This window comes from Littorina saxatilis, linkage group LG2 (genome assembly GCF_037325665.1).
Source record: "Littorina saxatilis isolate snail1 linkage group LG2, US_GU_Lsax_2.0, whole genome shotgun sequence".
Taxonomy (NCBI): Eukaryota; Metazoa; Mollusca; class Gastropoda; order Littorinimorpha; family Littorinidae; genus Littorina; species Littorina saxatilis.
In genome coordinates this window covers 26512355-26532361 of record NC_090246.1, presented here as the reverse complement: position 1 = coordinate 26532361, position 20007 = coordinate 26512355, and the positions used below count along the sequence as shown (strand labels likewise).

The 20007-nt window shown below is 41.3% G+C and overlaps 2 protein-coding genes across 5 annotated transcripts in view; one reads left to right on the top strand and one right to left on the bottom strand.

The window, feature by feature from the left end:
* LOC138958616 (CCR4-NOT transcription complex subunit 3-like) overlaps window positions 1-13372 on the bottom strand; it is a 39100-nt gene extending 25728 nt beyond the window's left edge. Inside the window, exons 1-8 of one of the 4 annotated variants that reach the window (XM_070329823.1) lie at window positions 13201-13372; window positions 10906-10982; window positions 10309-10383; window positions 9761-9850; window positions 9257-9385; window positions 8802-8900; window positions 2592-2702; window positions 1937-2048 (exon numbers count right to left, since the gene is read on the bottom strand). In XM_070329823.1, the coding sequence (XP_070185924.1) occupies window positions 1937-2048; window positions 2592-2702; window positions 8802-8900; window positions 9257-9385; window positions 9761-9850; window positions 10309-10383; window positions 10906-10982; window positions 13201-13225 (718 nt within the window). In that variant the 5' untranslated portion in view covers window positions 13226-13372. The remainder of the gene's footprint in view (window positions 1-1936; window positions 2049-2591; window positions 2703-8801; window positions 8901-9256; window positions 9386-9760; window positions 9851-10308; window positions 10384-10905; window positions 10983-13200) is intronic. The other 3 variants (XM_070329824.1, XM_070329825.1, XM_070329826.1) reach the window with 3 other exon arrangements.
* A 240-nt stretch (window positions 13373-13612) lies between these two features.
* LOC138958614 (centrosomal protein of 131 kDa-like) overlaps window positions 13613-20007 on the top strand; it is a 32330-nt gene continuing 25935 nt past the window's right edge. The window contains exons 1-6 of the mRNA XM_070329820.1: window positions 13613-13762; window positions 15816-15962; window positions 16705-16762; window positions 17517-17604; window positions 17982-18114; window positions 18801-19397. Of these exons, the coding sequence (XP_070185921.1) occupies window positions 15819-15962; window positions 16705-16762; window positions 17517-17604; window positions 17982-18114; window positions 18801-19397 (1020 nt within the window). The 5' untranslated portion in view covers window positions 13613-13762; window positions 15816-15818. The remainder of the gene's footprint in view (window positions 13763-15815; window positions 15963-16704; window positions 16763-17516; window positions 17605-17981; window positions 18115-18800; window positions 19398-20007) is intronic.

The window sequence follows — 20007 nt, the reverse complement described above, 5'->3', positions numbered from 1 at the left end:
ATCAAAAGCAAACTGAAAATGCAAAAAAAAAGAAAAGAAAAGCAAAGCAGGAAAAAAGCCAGAATTAAGAGGAACAGGAGATAAGGAAAAGAAGAACATTTAGTTATTGTTAAGAACTCAAGTCTGTTCTCTGGACGACTTTAACCAAACATAGGAAAGCGTATATTTGAAAGGCTGCATGCCACACAGCCCACTACCACAACTTAATCTGAAGAAGCAGGTTAGATTTGTGCTAGTATCAACTTAGACAGTTAGAGTGAGCAGCAAATAGTAGCACTGAGTGGAAGTGTTCACAACAAATAAAACAAGAAGGGCAAAGCCCATACGACTCACATGCTTGACCTTGACATGACCTTGACCTTCAGGGTCAAGGTCAAATAACTAAACCTAGCAATGACATCATACACTAAGAACGGCTTTACACATTTTTCCTACCAAAATACATGTGACCTTGACCCAAGGTCAAGGTCATCCAAGGTCATGCAACACAAAGCTGTTAATTCAAGACATAGGAAGTACAATGGTGCTTATTGGCTCTTTCTACCATGAGATATGGTCACTTTTAGTGGTTCACTACCTTATTTTGGTCACATTTCATAAGGGTCAAAGTGACCTTGACCATATGTGACCAAATGTGTCTCATGATGAAAGCATAACATGTGCCCCACATAATTTTTAAGTTTGAAACAGTTATCTTCCATAGTTCAGGGTCAAGGTCACTTCAAAATATGTATACAATCCAACTTTGAAGAGCTCCTTGACCTTGAAGCAAGGTAAACCAAACTGGTATCAAAAGATGGGGCTTACTTTGCCCTATATATCATATATAGGTGAGGTATTAAATCTCAAAAACTTCAGAGAAAATGGGGAAAATAGCTGTTTTTTAGACAACATTTATGGCCCCTGCGACCTTGACCTTGAAGCAAGGTCAAGATGCTATGTATGTTTTTTGGGGCCTTGTCATCATACACCATCTTGCCAAATTTGGTACTGATAGACTGAATAGTGTCCAAGAAATATCCAACGTTAAAGTTTTCCGGACGGCCGGCCGGACGGACGGACGACTCGGGTGAGTACATAGACTCACTTTTGCTTCGCATGTGAGTCAAAAAGCGCACACACATGTTAGAGTTTTTTTAAAGTCAAATCTGGGGCACTTTCTGACTATCCATAGTTGCAGCAAACTGATAAAAGGTTTGATAACAGATTCACTTTATACATGCTAAAATTGCTTTGACAAAATTACAAATATTTAAATCAACCAATTATTTTTAAACAATTAAAATCAAAACTCCTTACATATAATTACCTAGAAGCAGAGAGCCCTTAAAGGTAAAGCAATGTACCACTTTTAGCAATGTTTTCTCACTGGAACATTTGAATTTAAAGTGCAAGAGAAACAAACTTAGAAAAAATCAACAAAATGTTAAAAAGAACAATGATTATTTGTTAAAATCAGGTAAACTGTCATAAATGGCACCTGTCCTAGATGAAAGCATTGCAGCAGGCATGGGAATTAATTTAGAATGAAAATTACGCATGTTCTCTTCTGTCACTTTGAGACTCCATTTAGTAATTCACACTTTTTTCTGCACATTTAATGCCATAAAAAAGATTCAACAAAGGAAGGGTCAATAAAGAAAATAAATAATAGCTCTGAGAAGCTTCACATGAATTCAAACTGCGATAAGCAAAAATGATTTAGAAGTTGTACAAACTTGAGTGGACAGATCCAGAGATTAAATTTTCTGAGAATTCCCATGCCTGAGCCAAAGAAGAACTGAGAACTGCAGAGAAAGATGTGTACCAAAGATGTGAAAGAGCGTTATACTCACAGCTAGACATCTACAAGCATTATAAATGGTACTGGTAAGTGTTGTGGTTAAAGCGGCACTCCAAAATCACTCCGAATAAAAATCAACGGTTCAATACTTACACTCACCGATGTCTTCAAGATCCAGATCTTCATAGATAAATTCATTCTCTTCAAAACCTGCCTCCTGATTGAAATCCACGTAATACTCCACATCATCTTTAATGCCTTTGATCTGCAGCACAAAAGAATAAAAAAAGGAACACGAGATCAGCAACATTCAAAACAGACACAGTAAAGTCTGCACATTTATGCGGACAATGTGAACATATTGGTATATGTATATATATATATATCCCTGTTATTCCACTGGGTTGATACATCACAGCAAACCGATGCACAAAAATGTTTCAGGTCCACACAATTCCAAATAAAATCACAAACTCTATCACTGAGAGTTTACTCTGCTACTCTAGATATCCTGATTCTGGTTGACAAAAGGTTGTCAAACTAAAAGCTCCAGAAGTACCTCTAGTGCGAGGACACCCTTCAAACCAGCCAAAAATGTCATTTCACTGCACAGGTATACCTTATTCAAGATTTTAGATCAAGAGACAAGACAGGGTGTCCTTTATGGGAAGGTGCCCTCTCATCTGAAGGACCTCGCATCACAGGTACCACTGCACACGAAACAATCTTAACTGTCCAGGTCATGGTAAAATCCCAAATGTCTTTATGAGCGCAAAATGAAAGTAGCGCAGACAATTATTTCACCTACTTGTTCTACTCCCAAGGCGTCATTGTCCACAGCCCTCATTGCCATCTCTAAGTGTTTTATGTGAAACTTGTGGCGGTCTCTCTTGGTTTTCAGCTCTTCAACTCGGGGACCCTGAAAACACAAGGTATGATGCAATGTAATCATACAAAGCATAGTGTAACAAAGAAAAGGGGCTCAGTACCAAAGAGCCAAATCTTGATGACAGTATGGTAAATTCAAAGTACAGTAAATAAGGAACTAAAAAGGATATGTTAACACAATCACGTATGGGACTTTTTGCGTCCCTTTTGAGAAGTCCCTCCTGATGCTAATAATTTCTATAATTTGACGACAAGAACGGGCTATTTAGTGTGTTTTAAATGGACAGCAAAAAGTGTATTTACACAGATATACATACAAACCCCATTCCTCTACAATGTGTGTCTTGATTGTAAACAAATCACAATTAGAAGCAAATAAATGGTCAAATAACCTTGATAATGAAACTAGCACACACAGATCATTTATGACACAAAAAACACATCTGGCAACAAAAACTGATTAAATTACATATCTTACCCAACTCACATATAGCAATTAACCCTAGTTCAGTGCTGGTAACGCTGTACGCGTCCCCTTGGTAACAAGGAAGGCGCCTCTAAAAAAAGAGTGACATGAGACCCGTAAGGGTGTCTAAGCCAGCCCGGAAACGAGACTGCCTTCCGTATGCACGCGCATACACCGCCATATGCAATTCATTCCAAAGCTCAGCGCCAGTGAGACTGGTCGCATTTGATGTACGCTCCGGCTGTTTCAGCCGTTTTGGCTTAGTCTTTTGACTTTGTTGTTCCTCTTGGTATCTTCTGGCATCTGGACTTCTCTACTACTGTTGAGGTGAGGTCGTTCTAGTTTATTCTTGATTTTGGCAGCGTTGTTGGCCGCTTTTTGGACTTGCAAAATTTTTCAAAATGTTTTCGTGAGTCTTTGTTGTGTCATGGCCGACAATGCCAAGAAGAGGTGTACGCCTAAAAGCGTAGCTGCTGCGCCCACTTCTTCTAAAGAATCTTCTAGGAAGACTAAACAATCCGTTTCTGGTGAAGATACTCTTGCAATAAAATCTTTTGATGTGTTTGTTGATTTGCCCGCTAAACCGGTAGACATGACAGCGGCCATTTTGTCGGCTAAGCCGGTTGACAAGACCGCTCACGTGAATAAACCTGCTAAGGGGGATTCTCCCCCTGTGGTGCCGGGGTTGGCATCCGCTGATGTTGCTGCTTTGTTGTTATCTCTTAGTTCGCAGGTGTCTACTTTAGCGGCCGAGATTACTTCGACGAGAGCGGAGCTTCGTTCTCTTCCCTCGGGTGTGGCTGGCGTCTCTTCGCTTGCCAGCGTTCGCTCGTCTCCTGCCACTACAGTCACGAGAGCGGAGGTGCATGCCTCTCAGGATGAGGAGATTGTGCCGTGTCCGCTTTTGGGTTCGCATTCCGGCGTTCCGTCTCGTACACAAGGTATGTCTGCTGAGTTAGTAACCGGGTTCTCCGGCCAAAACTCGGCACGTGGTCAGGAGCGAGTAGCCTCAGGCGCATGGCGGCCGGGCGAAAGTTCTTATCTCTCGGCTGACTCAACCCGCTTTGGCGGCCTTTCAGTGGGGAGTAAGAGCCCTGGTACACGTAAGGAAGTTCCACTGCACTCTGCTCAGTCTGGGGACGGGGGCGAGTGTGTGTGGCTTCCGACCCCGCCCTCTGGGCGGGGGGTAGACAGTAAAGCTGGTTCTCTGCTAGACAATGGTGTCAGTACGGGAGTCAGCTTTCGGATTGCATGGTAGTGCAAGACGACTGGTTTACTGTGTGCAAAGCTAGGTGGTGCTTGGATCGACCAGGAGTGTCTTTCTGGGTGTCACCTTCCTGATTGCGATTGCGAGCATGAAGGAGAGGTTAACGAGGGTGCGTCCACGGTGGTGGACGACTCCCAGCTTACTTGCCGTTCAGGTTGTCCAGCGCAGTGACGTGGGCAGCGGAAAACGGCATTTAGGCACTGTGTGCGAAACTAGGTGGTGCTTGGATCGACCAGGAGTGTCTTTCTGGGTGTCACCTTCCTGATTGCGATTGCGAGCATGAAGGAGAGGTTAACGAGGGTGCGTCCACGGTGGTGGACGACTCCCAGCTTACTTGCCGTTCAAGTTGTCCAGCGCAGTGACGTGGGCAGCGGAAAACGGCATTTAGGTGTTGTGGAAGTTGGTGATTCTGGGATCGACCGCGAACGGCTTGGCCGGGAGCGTCTTTCCGGGGGTCACCTTCCTGATTGCGATTGCGAGCATGAAGGAAAGGATAACGAGTGCGTCCACGGGGATGGACGACACCCAGCTTAACTTGCCGTTCAAGTTGTCCATCGCAGTGACGTGGGCGGCGGAAAACGGCATTTAAGTTTTGACCGGAAGGGGTGGTTGAGCACAAAGGGGTAACTTACTCCACCTCTGTCTGGTTCCGACTTCTGGAAGTTCGGAGGAACAGGATGTTCTCTTCAGCTTCCTGGATTTGTTGTCCATTGCCCTGGAGTTGGCAATTGGCCGCGTGTAGCCGGGTTCTCCGGTGAAAGTGGTGTACGTTCGCAGGAGGAATGTTGCACGCATTTTCGTGGCTGGGCAACGTAAGCTTCCGCCCTGGGGGCAGGAGGTTGTTGGTCTGAGTGATTCTTGGATTGACCATGCGAGTCTCTCTGGGGGTCACCTTCCTAACTTTGTAACCAAGTAGGAAGGAGAGGATTGTGAGGGTGTGTACACGGTGGTGGATGACACCCAGCTTAACTTGCCGTTCAAATTGTCCAGCGCAGTGGCCTGGTCAGTGGAAAACGGCATTTAGGTTTTGACAGGAACGGGGGGCAGGTAGCGAACGGTAGGGCTGGTTCTTTGTTGGACAGTTAAGTCAAACAGGGAGTCAGCTTCCGGATTGCACGGTTGTGCTTGACGGCTGTTCAGATGAAGGTGCTTACGCATTACTGAAGAGCACTGATTTTAGGTTCCGTTTCATGTTAGCAAGTGCAGTGGTGCTCGCAGCTGAAATGGTTTGAGGACAACGGGATCGTCCGGTGTGTTTTTATGCTACCTGTGGGTTCTGATGTTTACTAATCCACGGCCGGTTTCGCTTCCGCTTTTGTGGCTGTGGCTTCCGGTACAGGATGGGATAGCCTTCTACCGTTAACACTGGGGTGTTGGTAGTCAGCACCTTTCAGCCTTTGGCTGTCGGTTCCGTCGCTGCGGTTCCTTTGCTGTTATTCAGGCTGTGTCCACTTCCTTTTCCAGTTTTCCCGCTGGAAGGAGACAGGTGGATGGAGTTTTGGTCATGGAGTTCCGGTGTTGTTTTTTTCAAAACTTTTCCGATTTTTGGCAAGTATTGCCTTATCGGAATTGGTGACTGGTTCTCATCATTTCGATGATTGTTATGATGCTTTTGAACGAGGGGAGGCTCATACTTCAGCTGTGTCGCTGTTCGCGGCATTTTGAAGTTGATTTGAGCCTTCTAAGGAGAATCTTTGAGTGTTAAGTTCTTAGATCCTCTGGCGGGGTCTTTTTGTACTTGTGGAGTTTTCACAAGCGAGTCTTCTTTGTCACCACTACCTGTGTAGACAACGTTCGACTTTATACCTGCGGCGGTGTTGCTTTAGCTTGTGTCTTACGCTTAAGAGCGTGTCACTCGCGGAGCGCTTTCTGTAGGCTTCGGTTAACTCCAAACTTAAGAACTTAGGTTCTCTGTTTTGTTCTACGGAACCGCCCTCGGGTTTGGCTAAAATCCATCTGGATTTTGATAGCTAGGAGAAAGTGTCTGTAAGATCAAGATCTCCTAGCTCGGGGAGATTGTGGCTTCGGGTTTTTATGATGGGCTCGTTTGAACAAAACGCGCTTTTACTCTCGCCTGGGTGGTTACGTTCTAACTGGATATCTTTGTGGTCTGACAGGACCGGCGCAGATACAAAGGAGTTAACTTTGCCGGTCTTTTACCTGAGGGTAAGCCTCTGCCTTTAAAGTTTTGTTCTTTTGGCTAGGCTTTAATCTCTTTCTTGTTTGAAAGGTCTCTTTTTGAGACCCCTTCTAGGCACGCGGGCTTTTATCTATCAAAGAGACGCTCACGGTAAAAGGGAAGCGCAAGGCAGGCCTGGGCTGTTGTTTGTTTCCAAACGAAAAGCTTCAGGCTGGCTGTTATCTACTTTAGCTTTTGGCTCTATACCCTCGCTTTCACAGGATCTTTCTCATAGATCGTTTTGGCGACCTGTTGGTCGCACAGTACGGGTCTTTGCTATCTTGGTTCCAGACCTCTTAAGGCTGGCAAGAAGGCGTCTTTGCTTTCTCACATTCCAGTTACACGGATGTCTTCTGTAAGGATATCCTTGGGATACTTAGGGGCTTCCGCCTCAACTCTGGATTTGGTTCAGAGTCTTTATAGGGGTTTTGGCGTGTTTGTTCGCTTGTCACTTAGACTGGCTTGGTACGAAGCGCTTATTTTTTACGGAATGAACTCCTCTTCTCTACGTGTAATGCAGGTGGCGATCCACCTATTCTGGGTTTCCGTTTTTCTTTCATGTCTTATTTTTAAGACTTTATGTAATTTCTGTCACTTTGGTACGGCTTGGTGCAGCGTTGCTTTAACCCGTTTCAAGGCTAGCCTGGCGGATCTACACGGAAAACGGCCAAGCTTACTCTAGTAGCTTCTGTGAGAAGTGGGAGTAAGCATACTTTCTGGCTATTTGGAATATGGACATCTTTTTCAAGAAAGACTGATCTATGGCTTTTGGGTTGCTTCGAAATTTTCTGGCATTTAAGCAAAAATGGAAAACAAGCTTCGAGTTGCATTTTCAATTCATGAAGCAAGGGTGTGGCTCCTTTAGAGTCACGTTTAGTCGATTAAAACTTTTCGGGTTTCGAAGTTTTTTCCGACTTGCACGGATCTTGTTAGATCATTGAATCAAAGGTTACTTGCCTTATCTTTCATCTCTATCGTGATTCAACCTAGGCTTTTATGCGGAAAACGGGGAAAACCAGCTTCCAATGGTATTTTCAATTCAGGAAGTAAGATTTTGGCTCCTTTAGAGTCAGGTTTTGGCTCTTTTAATATTTCGATTTTCGAAAAAAAATTCTGACTTTCACGGACCTTGTTAGATCGTTGAATTAAAGGGCATTTGCCTTATCTTTCATCTCCGTCTTGATTTAACCTTGAATGGTTGGAAATGACGTTAAACTCTGTATTAGGGTTGGTACAGGTCTATCTACTCTGGTAGGGGTATGACTTTTTGAAGTCAACTTTACCTAGATGGACTGCTACACTGGACTCTTGCTCCTGGGGAGCTTGATGTGGTTATTTGTCCCGTGAGGACTCTCAGAAGGTACCTGTCACGGACTCGGCATTGGGTCAGAAAATCTGAAGCTTTTATGATATCACTTAGCACAGCAAGGTGTAAGGATATTGCGAAAGTTTATTTAACCAAGTGAGTCTCCACTTTGATCAGACAGGTGCTTACCTGGTGATTAACACAGTCTGGAGATGTTAGGGCAGTTTTGCCTCTCACTGTATGAGGCAAGGCCTTGGGCCTCCTCTTTGACAGTCCTCTGGTCGGGCCGTTTGGCTGAAGTACTGGAGTCGGCTTACGGGCGGTCTGAGGAGGTTTTTATTAACTTCTCCCTCAGAGACGTCTTGGGACAGGACGGCAGTTCCGCGTTACCGGTTATGGTAGCCTTGGAACAGGTTCTAATTTCATGATTTCACTATATACCCGCCACCTATAGTAGCAATCTGCTATATGTGAGTTGGGTAAGATATGTAATTTAATCAAAAATTTTAGTAATAAATTTTCATTTGATTAATATACTTACCCAACTCACATCGTTTATTCCCTCCCGCCTCCCCGCTGTGGTGGGTGTTTGGGTCTAAAAAAGGAGTGAGTTGGGCTTCGCTTTAGAATGAATTGCATATGGCGGTGTATGCGCGCGCATACGGAAGGCAGTCTCGTTTCCGGGCTGGCTTAGACACCCTTACGGGTCTCATGTCACTCTTTTTTTTAGAGGCGCCTTCCTTGTTACCAAGGGGACGCGTACAGCGTTACCAGCACTGAACTAGGGTTAATTGCTATATGTGAGTTGGGTAAGTATATTAATCAAATGAAAATTTATTACTAAAATTTTTGAATACTGATGCACAACATATTCAACCATGACATTGACAAAAGTAAAATAATGTAGCTCACCGAATCCTTGTCCATTTTCTTCTTTTTTGTAGTGATTTCCATGGACTCTAACTCGCACTCCAACGTGTCAAGCTGGATCTTCAATGACTCGATCTGTGTCTACAAAAATGAGCAAATATGGTAAGTATCATTTAAATTACAGTAGAACCTCCCTTTAACATACCCCAAATTAAAACTCCGTCCCTTTTAAGACCCTGTTTTGTCAGATCTTCTGTTCATAACCTCTGTACATGTACCCTTATTTTACGACTCCCTCTTTCTAAAGATCTGATTTTTTTAAACGCCCAAAGTTCAAATATTCCCCCTCCCTCTTTTTTCAGTGCCCCATCCATGAAATCCAGTGAGGAAAATAAGCCAACTCCTTTTGAATGAAGAGAAGTCGAATAACACTCCCACACTCCCTAAAGCACAGACAGTAAAAGTGGCTAAAACTAAGAGTGCCACACAGTACTCACTGATAGCCACGCAGTTGTCTCTGACTTTTCTTTCGTCTGGGGGTCCAGTTTGGCAGCAGCGCCAAGACCATCTTTGGAGTAAGCTTTGGTCTTTGTCTCTCGCTCCAACACTTTGAACCTCTCCATTTGCTGCAACGAAAAAAGAAGGAAACCAATTACACCAATGTTTCTTCCCAGACCAAGGACTTCGACAACTGACGCTTACTTTTTTTTATGACACAGTGTTTAGACACATGGCCAGTCCACCCGTCAATAGTTTGACACATAGATCTTACTCTTAGCCAGACATTTGGACATATACATAGTTTCAATCCAGGTACAACTGACCTACTATTCCTTGAGTGTGGGAACAATACTGTTAAACCTGTCCTTACCACAAACAAAATATAATTTGCAGAATCTTTGATGCACTGTGCTGACAAGCAAGTCGAAAGAAAACAAGAAAAACATGCTGAAGATTCAGCACAACAATGTCAACTGTCAAAAGAGTTCTGAAAACCTCACCGTTTCTATCAACTTCCGATGGTCTATCAAAGGTTGCTTGTCTTTGATGTCGCTGTTGGCAACCCATGTTTTTATTTGGTCTCGCAACCTCTGAAAATCACAAAAACATGTACATTATCAACGCTACAAACATGCAAGCAGGTGTTCTCTTTTTACTTTTTCTTGTAAGAATCTACAAACATAAGCAACAGTAACCAATTATTAACCCTTACACTGGTGCAATTCTGTAACACATGTTACATAGCCACTGGTGAATTAACAGAGAGAAAAATAAAGAAAAACGGTCATATAGGTTTTCGCATCCATGGGAGGTAATCGGAACCAACCAAACAGACTGAGCCAGTAGCGTGACATATGTCGTGACAACCAGGTGACAGTATACGTAAAGTAGCGCGACATATGTCACGACAACCAGTCTAAGGGTTAAAACTGTTCTTGCACAAGATCAGCATGTATTATACAAACTTGTTATATCTAATGTCTTAATCACAAGTGTTTGATTCATTGAGGCAAATTGCATATTCTCTGGAATATAGCAAGCATTATACCTGAAGTTTCTTGATTTCCTTCTTCAGATCCGTTTCATACTTTTCTTTCTGGTTGCTGTTTGTAGCACTCGAGACCTACAGACAAGAAGAAAAGTATGAGTCTAAAATCACCTACACAAGCACGTGGTTAAGAAATAACATGTAGCTGAATGCAGTAATGACGACTACAAGTACAACAAGCAAACAAAATCATGTTACTGGAAGAAAAATGGGACTGACAACCTCAAATAAACATTCAAGTTATTATAGCATTGAGTATAGCTGCATGTAAATGTAGCTTCAATTTGAGAAATTGCCAATAGAAAACATATGCATTGCATGCATTGGCAGCAGTGGTAGTACAGAAATATGATCAAAGTGAGAAAACATTTGTCAAAGTAGTACATAATAGGAGTTTATTATGGGTTTCACGTTATTACGATTCAAAATCATGGTTAACAGTTTTCATCAAAGATATGCTGTCTCAAGTCCCTTTCTTGTTGATTACATATAAAAGAAGAAGATTCACATGACTAAGATAACACAACTGAGAAAAAACACAACTTAATTAACTAGTGTAAATAAATTAAAAAAGTGAAAAATTCAAAACTTGCGCACCAAACAAACCTTTTTCCAGATGTCTTCAAATATCTCCACCCCTTCAGCGACCTTTTTAAGGCATCGGTCTATCTCACCTGCAAACAGACAAAAGAACTTTAAAAAGCCTCAACAGTAAATAGACAAATTCAAAAAATAACTGTTGGGTTTGTAAATGTAAGGGCTGTGAAAGAGTGAACACCCTTGTCTTTAGTGAAACAAACAATCCACAAGACAATCACCAACGAGGGATGTGTCTAACACATGTGGACAAAAAGCATGTGTGGATTATTTGTCTCACTAAAAGCAAGGGTATTCACTCTTTCACAACCCATACAAACCAGACATAGTTATTTCCGAACATTGTCTATTTGTATTGAGCAAGCAAAATGTCAAGAAACAGAAAAACATTCTCTACTGTCCTTGCCTCTTTAAAAACTGAAAGTAACATAAAAAATATTTATAACAGAGGTACTGTTCTTCTGTAAACAAGCATGCAGAAAAATATTTTATATAGATTTTTGTCTTATTTTTTAAGTTGTGATTTTGTTTAGATTTTTGCAATTGTTATACATATGATTTACTGTTTAGTTTTCTGACTCAAATCTTTTTACCATACATCAAATAAATTTAAGGTGCCCAGTTATTGTCATGTTCTTATTTTCATGGCAGAAGTAGCTGTGCTAAAAAACAAACAACTCTGAATCTGATGTGCCCAGAATATGGTACACAAAAATGATTCCCTTTTTCTCAAAGCAAATTTCACAAAAACAATTAATCTAGGACAATAGTACATTCTTGTCAATGTCATGTATGCACCCACACTCAACTTCAACTGTTCAAGACATGAAATTTACGACAAAGTTTAGAATAAAAGCTAACACCATAGTTCAAGCTTTTGCTGCTCTGTAGACCTTTATGGTATTCTGAATCTGAGCAGCTCTCGCGAGATATCCCCAAGACATGTCACATGCTCTTTGTAAATGTTATGATTTAAAATTCACCAAAAATTCAAACATCGGCCTCTGCAGCTTTTGCGAGCTACCAGTACCACATGCTTTGAAGAATCGGCAACAAACAGCTGCATACAGATTACTCTGCTACACAACAACACCAAGAGCAGACAGAACAATGCTGATATGTAAAATGTTGGCAATAGGTATATATGTTACAGTTAATCTGTGAAACCAGGGAATACGTGTATTAACTAGGTAATACATGAATTAACCGACGGAAAAAAAACTTCCGCTATCTCTTTTTCGGAGTGTCGAGGGTTGGCAAATAATGTACATTCACATAGTATACAACCGTTTGTAGGTCGATACACACTCCAAGTGTGTTCCAAACTCTGACAATAAACTGCCGTGAAGCAGCAGTTTTGTGTGTGTGTGTTCCCAGCGTACTTTGATACCAAGAATCGAAAGTGAAGTGTTCATTTGCAAAATGGCGTCGAATGACGCTCCGAGAGCTGATGCGGTTCAGGATGAAATCTACATTACAGCAAAGGCGGTGCAGCATCAGATTCAGATTGTGTTCTTTGTACTCTTATAATCAACTGCTCTGCGTTCCTATTGCAAAGTGGTGTTGAATGGCAAATTCGCTTCGCGATTGGAAGTTAACGCCAGAGTGTATACAAGATTCTAACCCCTGTATACACTACGAGTGCGTATAGCCAGTGCGTGAAATGTTTTATCGCTTTAATGTACAAGCATGTAAGGGTCATCATGTTTAAACAATAGCTGGAATGTAACAAACAAGAAAAATACTAAAGGATGAATAATAAAGAGAGCTGGTTTTTTAAGGAGTTCTGCACACATGAAGCTTTTCAATCTAGTGGTGTAACCCTGTAAACTGTCAACATCTTATTGTATGGCAGTATGATTCTTTGCAGGTGTGCAGACATAGAAAGAAACACCGAGACTGTACAAAACACTCGCAGCTCTCTTGACATTGACACAGGCTCATTTGGCTGTAAATTATATTGTATTGCAAGAAATAATCATAAGTTAGACTTACGGTTATGGTATGAGTTTCTGCTGGTCGGTAAACCTGACCAACATGCATACAAATTACAATGACCGACTTTACCCAGACGAGGCAATGCTCGTAATCATAAAGTTTATTCCTGATAGCAAGCCAGAAGATGCATACACCAAATATATAAATCATGAACAAAAAAAAGTTAACTGAGCAAGATATTATTTGATTCCTGTCGCTAAAATGCACAAAATCGATAACACAAAAAAACTTATGATGATCCTGATTTTGCACGCTGAAACAGAAAGTACTTTGGCACTAAATGAGCACAATGCATACCTTGTAGCCTTCTCTTGTCAGCCATAGCATAAGAATGAGAAATTTGCTAATTCGTGCATGCTACAGATGAGCAATGATGCCCGAAAATGTATACAATGGACAGATAAAGGTGCTGAATTCTCTTTCATCTGACAATTCCATAAAAACCAAAATGGCTGACTCTGGCTGCCTATTCACGACTCATTACAGGATTGTGTGAGGTCAGAACTACAAGTAGTGCATAGAAAAGACTAATTCTGTCATATCCTTTCGTCTTCTAAAACTCTAATGATGAAACAATGAAATACTCAATTTACGTTGCATGTTCGAGAGCATCGTGTGTCCAACGTTGTCTGTTGTGTAGATAGCAAAATCAAAATCAGATCAACTTGCGGATGAATATCAAATTGACCGGAACTTCCATGACATAGAGTGCGCATGTCTGCAAGAAAATGTTTACATGAGCTATGAGAGCTTACATTCTCATACGTGATTCTTGCCAGGAGTTGGTGAAATCAAAAAGATGCAGGCGAAATAGTGGCCTCCTTTCCCACGTGGTCTGACGGAACTTATTTGCAGTAATGTAAGCAGCAGTTAGGGCATCTTGTTGGGCAGGTTGCTGTTGTCTTGGACTTCTCAGCAACTCTGTGTCAGGCAAAATTACTGCCAAGTGTAAAACTTCGTAAATCTTAGTGAAGATGTTTCTAGATTTGTTATTATCGTTTGTCATTGTTCACCTTTTATTCTCACTGCGTGCAACATATGTTTTCACCTTTTCTTGGTATCTTGTAAAAGTGGAATAACATGAAAACAATCATTGATTCATTCTGTTGAGACTGAACAGACATTGCAACCATGTCAAAACTTGTTATGGAAGTCAGACATATAGAGAATACTACATGGCTTGTTGTGTCGTACCAGATTTACACGAGTTGTTTTTTTAAATATTGAACTGCGAGCGAAAGCGAGCTGTTCACTATTTGAAAAAGCAACGAGTGTAAATCTGGTACGACACAGCAAGCCATGTAGTATTATGTTTATCCTACATACTGTACTTACGTGTATTTTACTGAAAATGTCTTGCAGACGAGGCAGCTAAATTGAAGACGCTTGTTTTGGAACCTCGATCTCTTCTAAAGCCTCGTGCAATCTATTACGTCAAAGCAAAGAAACGTCACTCTGAAGGTGTGGCGTGACGTGTTAGTTCCAAAGATTCATCGAGGGTAATTAGCGAGCGCAATTTTTGTTTCTATAATGACGTTTGTCTCGGTGACTTTGGCATCATAAGCAGTGGAAAAACAGGTCCCTGCCAGACTTGCTTTACATGACCTCATAGAGTCATTTACATGATATACACACGTGTGATTTGAACGATTATTATCTCACGGGTGTCTCTCAGTCTCACGTATGTAGGATAAACAAGTTTACAACATTACTAGTAGGATTTCTTTCTTGAAGTGTATACACAGTACAGCTACTTCTACACACTCTGACAATGAACTGCCGTGCAGTAAGTGTTACTAAAAGCATAGATTAATTTGTCGGAGTGAGTACAGGGCTGGCGAATGTGTACACACTCGGAGTGTATACAACCACTTTTAACACATCCTTGATGAGCCATGTAAACAGCTGAGCACGGCGCACTGCAGGGCCGCGTTTATAGTTGTTTCACACAAATAGTGGTCTAAGGTACAAAACTCGTGTTTGCTCACATACATGTGTACACACTCGTAGCCATAGTGTATACAGCCACTTGTAAACTTGTCTTTATACACTCCAAGTCTCATACCGCGATTGACTGGTCTATATTCAGGTAGAGTTCATAATCTCCATTGCACTTTACAGTAAAGGCAGTACAGTGGAACCCCCATTTTAAGAACTACAAAATCTGAGAAAATCAGGTCTTATAAAGGAGGGAGTCTTAAAATGGAGATAAATGTACACAATGTATCACTTTATGAACAAAAACCTGAAAAAGCAAGGTCGTAAAAGGGGTGAAGTCTTCTATTAGGGGTTCTCAAAAGTGGGGTTCCACTGTACAGCATCAGTTCCTTTTTGTTTTGTTACATTTAGTCAATTTTTGACTCGATGTTTTAACATAGACTGGGAATCGAGACGAGGGTGTTTGTGTGTGTGTTTGTAAAGCGATTCCCGTACAAAATTACAGGACTGAATTATCGGTGTATGCATACTAATTAGGTACATTCGCATGCTTCGCCAAGACGAGTACAGCCCGTCTCAATCTTTGGGCTCTTACTCTCAGTATTAATGTTTTAGTTTCAGGCCAAAAGATTGACTGAATGGGTTGATATTGCATCATGCGACTTGTTTTGTTTTTGTCCTTGTAGTTGCACTGTCAACTACATCAACTACCCTAATATGAGGCTTATATCGCGCGTATTCCGTGGGTACAGTTCTAAGCGCAGGGATTTTTTGTTGTTGTTTCCGTCGCAAAATGGTGTCAAATGACAAATTTGCATGGCATGCAATTGACCAGAAGTTATTTACGGTCATATGACAACATACATTTGATGGGTTTGTAACCAGGTTTTTCATTGTCGGAGTGTATACATTGATAGAATCTTTCCTTTGTGATGTGCTACAATAATAATAATGTTTTTCTGTCCTTTTTTCAGACCATGGCTCAGAGAAAGTCGGTAGCGGATGACCTTGACCTCAGTTTAACTGGGTCACAGATTTCTGCAAGGTCATCTGCTCGCCGCCCAGGGTCAGCCGGTCAATTAAAGCGTCCAAATTCCCTGGTAGATGTCAGGAATTCCAAGGTGATTTTGTTTGACAATATCTTTATATATATATATATATCTCTCTTTCTGCCTGCAACATTTCAATACATTTATTTCATTGTTCTGTATTTGAATTACTTATGACTGAATTTATGCTTACTTAAAATGCATATAGTATGTTTTTATTTATTTCTAAGACAAGACAGACTTCACACTGAGTTCTGTTCAATTTCCCATCTGAATTTCTGTGTGAGCAATGTCTGTTGGAGGTGTCTAAACTGTAATACTCCATACTACCTAAAAGCTCCCTTTCACATTTTTGATAAGGGGTCAAGTTAAAAAAAAAAAGTATGGCATACTGATCATTGAGAAGATGCATTAGTGTGTCTTGTTGTTGTGTGTATTATGTGTTGTTCCTTTTTGTTGATTTAGTGGTTTAGTGATTTGTAACCTGAATTATGTGTTCATGATTCAGCACCATTTGGACTTGCTTGCTACATTAACACAAAGTAGTAAGCCCCCTATAAAATTGAAAACACAAAGATCAAGGGTAAAGACACACACATACTCCGACGCTTTTCGGAAAGAAAAAAGTTTACCTACCCTATTTTTTTCCACAGGTTAGCTTCACCATCTCTGTTTTTTGTGTGAGTCTGATTACAAGAGATAGATGTGCTTTAGTAATCCTTACAAAATGAAGTTGCATCACTTCAGAGCTATTTCTAAAGTCAGCTGTTAAAATGCCATGTAATGATGTATGGAATTTTTATTTTCATTCTAGAGTGACAAAAACAGTTCTTCCACTTCAGGAGAAAGACAGAATGGGGTAACTCAAAGAGGTAAGACATTTTCTCATTTTGAACATAGTTGAAAAGCAGTTGATACAAATCCTTTGAGTTATGCACATATCAGTTCAGATTTTACATGAACATGTCATGAACTTGATACCATGACCAAATTGAAAACAAACAATAACAACTGAGAAGTCAAAAACTGAACTAACTTTCAATTCATCAACAATGTGTCCATATGATCTTTAGGACACTGAGTATAAAAAATGTATAAATAAAGCTATTTCATGAACTGGGGAAAAAATCGTACCATTAGCGCAGCAACGAATAGTCGAAATAACTTCGTAACATGAGCGAGCGGATGAGAAACAAGACTTCAAACCGTCTACTAGTGGCGACGTTACCACGCAACGGTGCAACGGGTGCATATACATCCTTCTGCAAGAATGCTGTGTAGTTTAGTACAAAAGAAGTTAGCTACAAAATCATTTTGATTGAAATAACAGGACAAACGACGATAACTTTGTAACAGTTAAAAGGGGAACCAAATGCTCTGACAGTTTTTAATGGACAGAAACGTTGAAAGTGGATAATGGAAGGTGTTTTTTTATTTGGAGAGTGTCATCTCAAGAATTAGAGATGCCTCAAATTAAGACAATAAGTAAACAAAGAGATTGTCAGCTCAGTGTATGCCTAATTTCTAGCAGAGATAGTGTTTAATGCAGGAATATGTGAATGTATATATTGCCATCAATATGGACACCTTAATAGAAAAAAATCTATATTGTTCAATGTGTTTCAGCACCAGTTACACCATCATCACATCGTAGCTCAGCATCTGCAGCTTCTCTAAGGGCAGCAAAACCATCACCAAACTTTGAGAATGGCAGGTGTGTGTTACTCAGTGGAGCCAAACAAGGACACAGTGCCCTTTAAAACACTTTTGTTGTTGTGAATGAACTTCCTTACAATTAGGTGGTGTACCGAACAGGTCAACTGCATGTCTTCGGTCCAACCTTCTGGTAGTTTAACATCGGCAGTTCTTTTTAGCAACTCTAGCTTGTTTGGATTTTACATTGTTTTCTGACTTCATCAGGATGATCGACATCTTCCCCCCTTTTTGTTTTGCGATACAACGGGAGTTTGCAAGTACGTTTGTGATGCTTTACATGAAACGAAGTGTGAGAATGAGGGGATGAATATTTCGGATAAGTTGCATGTGTTTTGCAGGATGGCTTGCCTGTAAGTACCTGTATTAATATTTCAGTGCTGCTGAATTTCTGGCGCTTTTTGAGAACACCGTCCAGCCCAAGATTAAGCGACCTTCCAGCACAGCAAGTTCAACAAGCAAAACCAAGAAGCCTGCTGCCAATGCTGTCAAAGTACTCTGGCAGGAAAGTGTATGTACTTATGAAGTGTGTGTGTGCTTTAGTATGTTTACGACGGGCGCAGTGGCATGGTGGTAAGACGTCGGCCTCCTAATCAGGAGGTTCGAATCCCGGTCGCTGCCACCTGGTGGGTTAAGAGTGGAGATTTTTTCGATCTCCCAGGTCAACTTATGTGCAGACCTGCTAGTGACTTAACCCCCTTCGTGTGTACACGCAAGCACAAGTCCAAGTGCGCACAGAAAAGATCCTGTAATCCATGTCAGAGTTCGGTGGGTTATAGAAACACGAAAATACCCAGCATGCCTCCCCCGAAATCGGCGTAAAATTCGACTCGTGCTGAAAACATGAGTGAACGTGGGAGTCTTAGCCCATGAATGAAGAAGAAAAAGAAGTATGTTTACAACAAAAATACTTTTGGTGGGTTACATTTACTCAGAATAGATGGGGTCAGTGAAGTTTACAAGTGTTATTGTGGAGTGTTATTGTGGCGTGCATGTTTTAGGTCAGGAGTGTGCATGCGCAAACCAGTTTATGTGCATATCATCAATTCTTTAGAATGAATCTTGTCGGAGTGAGTTGGGTACACTTTACTTTCAGAGTAAAAGGCCTGTGAACAAGGTACTATTTTGAAGCAGATGGCCCTTGCATAGTGAAGGTATTGAGGCTAAGATTAATAGCTTCAAATGTGCCATTTTCAGCCTCTGAAGAGTGGCATGAAGAAACCAAGTGGTAGTACCGGCAACAGCAGAGGTGTACCGCAGGCATCTGATAGATCAGAGGGTCCTCACAATATCTTCCGCCCAGACTCTGCACGCACTGATTCAGACGAGGAACTGGACGACATTGAGGAAAGCCTGTCACAGTCCATCAATAAGCTTCAGAGCTTGCAGAGTCAGCTCTCGGGAATCAACAAAAACAATTCTGCAGATGATCAACCACCTTCCACATCGGCAGAGGTGCTGAACAGCCACAGGAGTACCGACACCACCCCCAGAAACAGCCACAGGAGTACCGACACCACCCCCAGAAACATTTCAGCTGATCCCACCCCCAGGAATGTTTCAGCAGTACCCACCCCTAGAGACTTTCCTGTTAGAAACTCTTCCAAGAATATAGCTTGTGCTCCCACTAATGATTTGCACACAAATGGACTGGCAAATAACATGACATCTCAGAAGCAGAAAACAAAAGCATCGTTGTCATCCATGGAAAACTCATACCAGAACATCAAGCACAAAACTCCGGTGAACCAGGTGCGGAAACCATCCTCCACAGCTTCAGCCTCTGCTGATCAGGTTAGTTTTAACCCATTCCTTGTGACTGTGATTATGTCTCTGTGTAAGTAGGATGGCGTAGAAAGAGTGTGCGTGTAAGTGCGTTCTTTAGCAGGGGTGGGATTTCTTCCGTCCCTGATGGATTTCCGTCCCAGGAAGAATTTTGGATTTTTTTATACTTTTTTTGTTAATCCCTGGCAGCTGTTTTTTTTTTTTTTTTTTTTTTTTTTTTTTTTTTTTTGTACATTTATTTATTTATTTATTAAGGAGATTTCTATAGCGCATAACTAAAAGCACTATGCGCTTTACAATATCACTAGGTATAAGCACACGTAAACATACTCTGATTAAATATAACTTAGCCTAACAAGACATACTTTTTTTTTTTTTTTTTTTTTTTTTATTTTTTTTTTAACATTTTATTTCCTTTATATACACATAAACACAGCATAGCATACATCATACACAAAGCGCATACACACGTACATACCTAGACAAGACGCAGACATAGACAGTAGGGTGGGATGTTGAAAAGACAGGGGATATGGAAGGGGGGGGGAGAACTGAGGTTGTGGGGGGGGGAGGGGGGGGTTGTAACTGAGGTTGGGGGAGGGGAGGGGGGTAGGTGGGG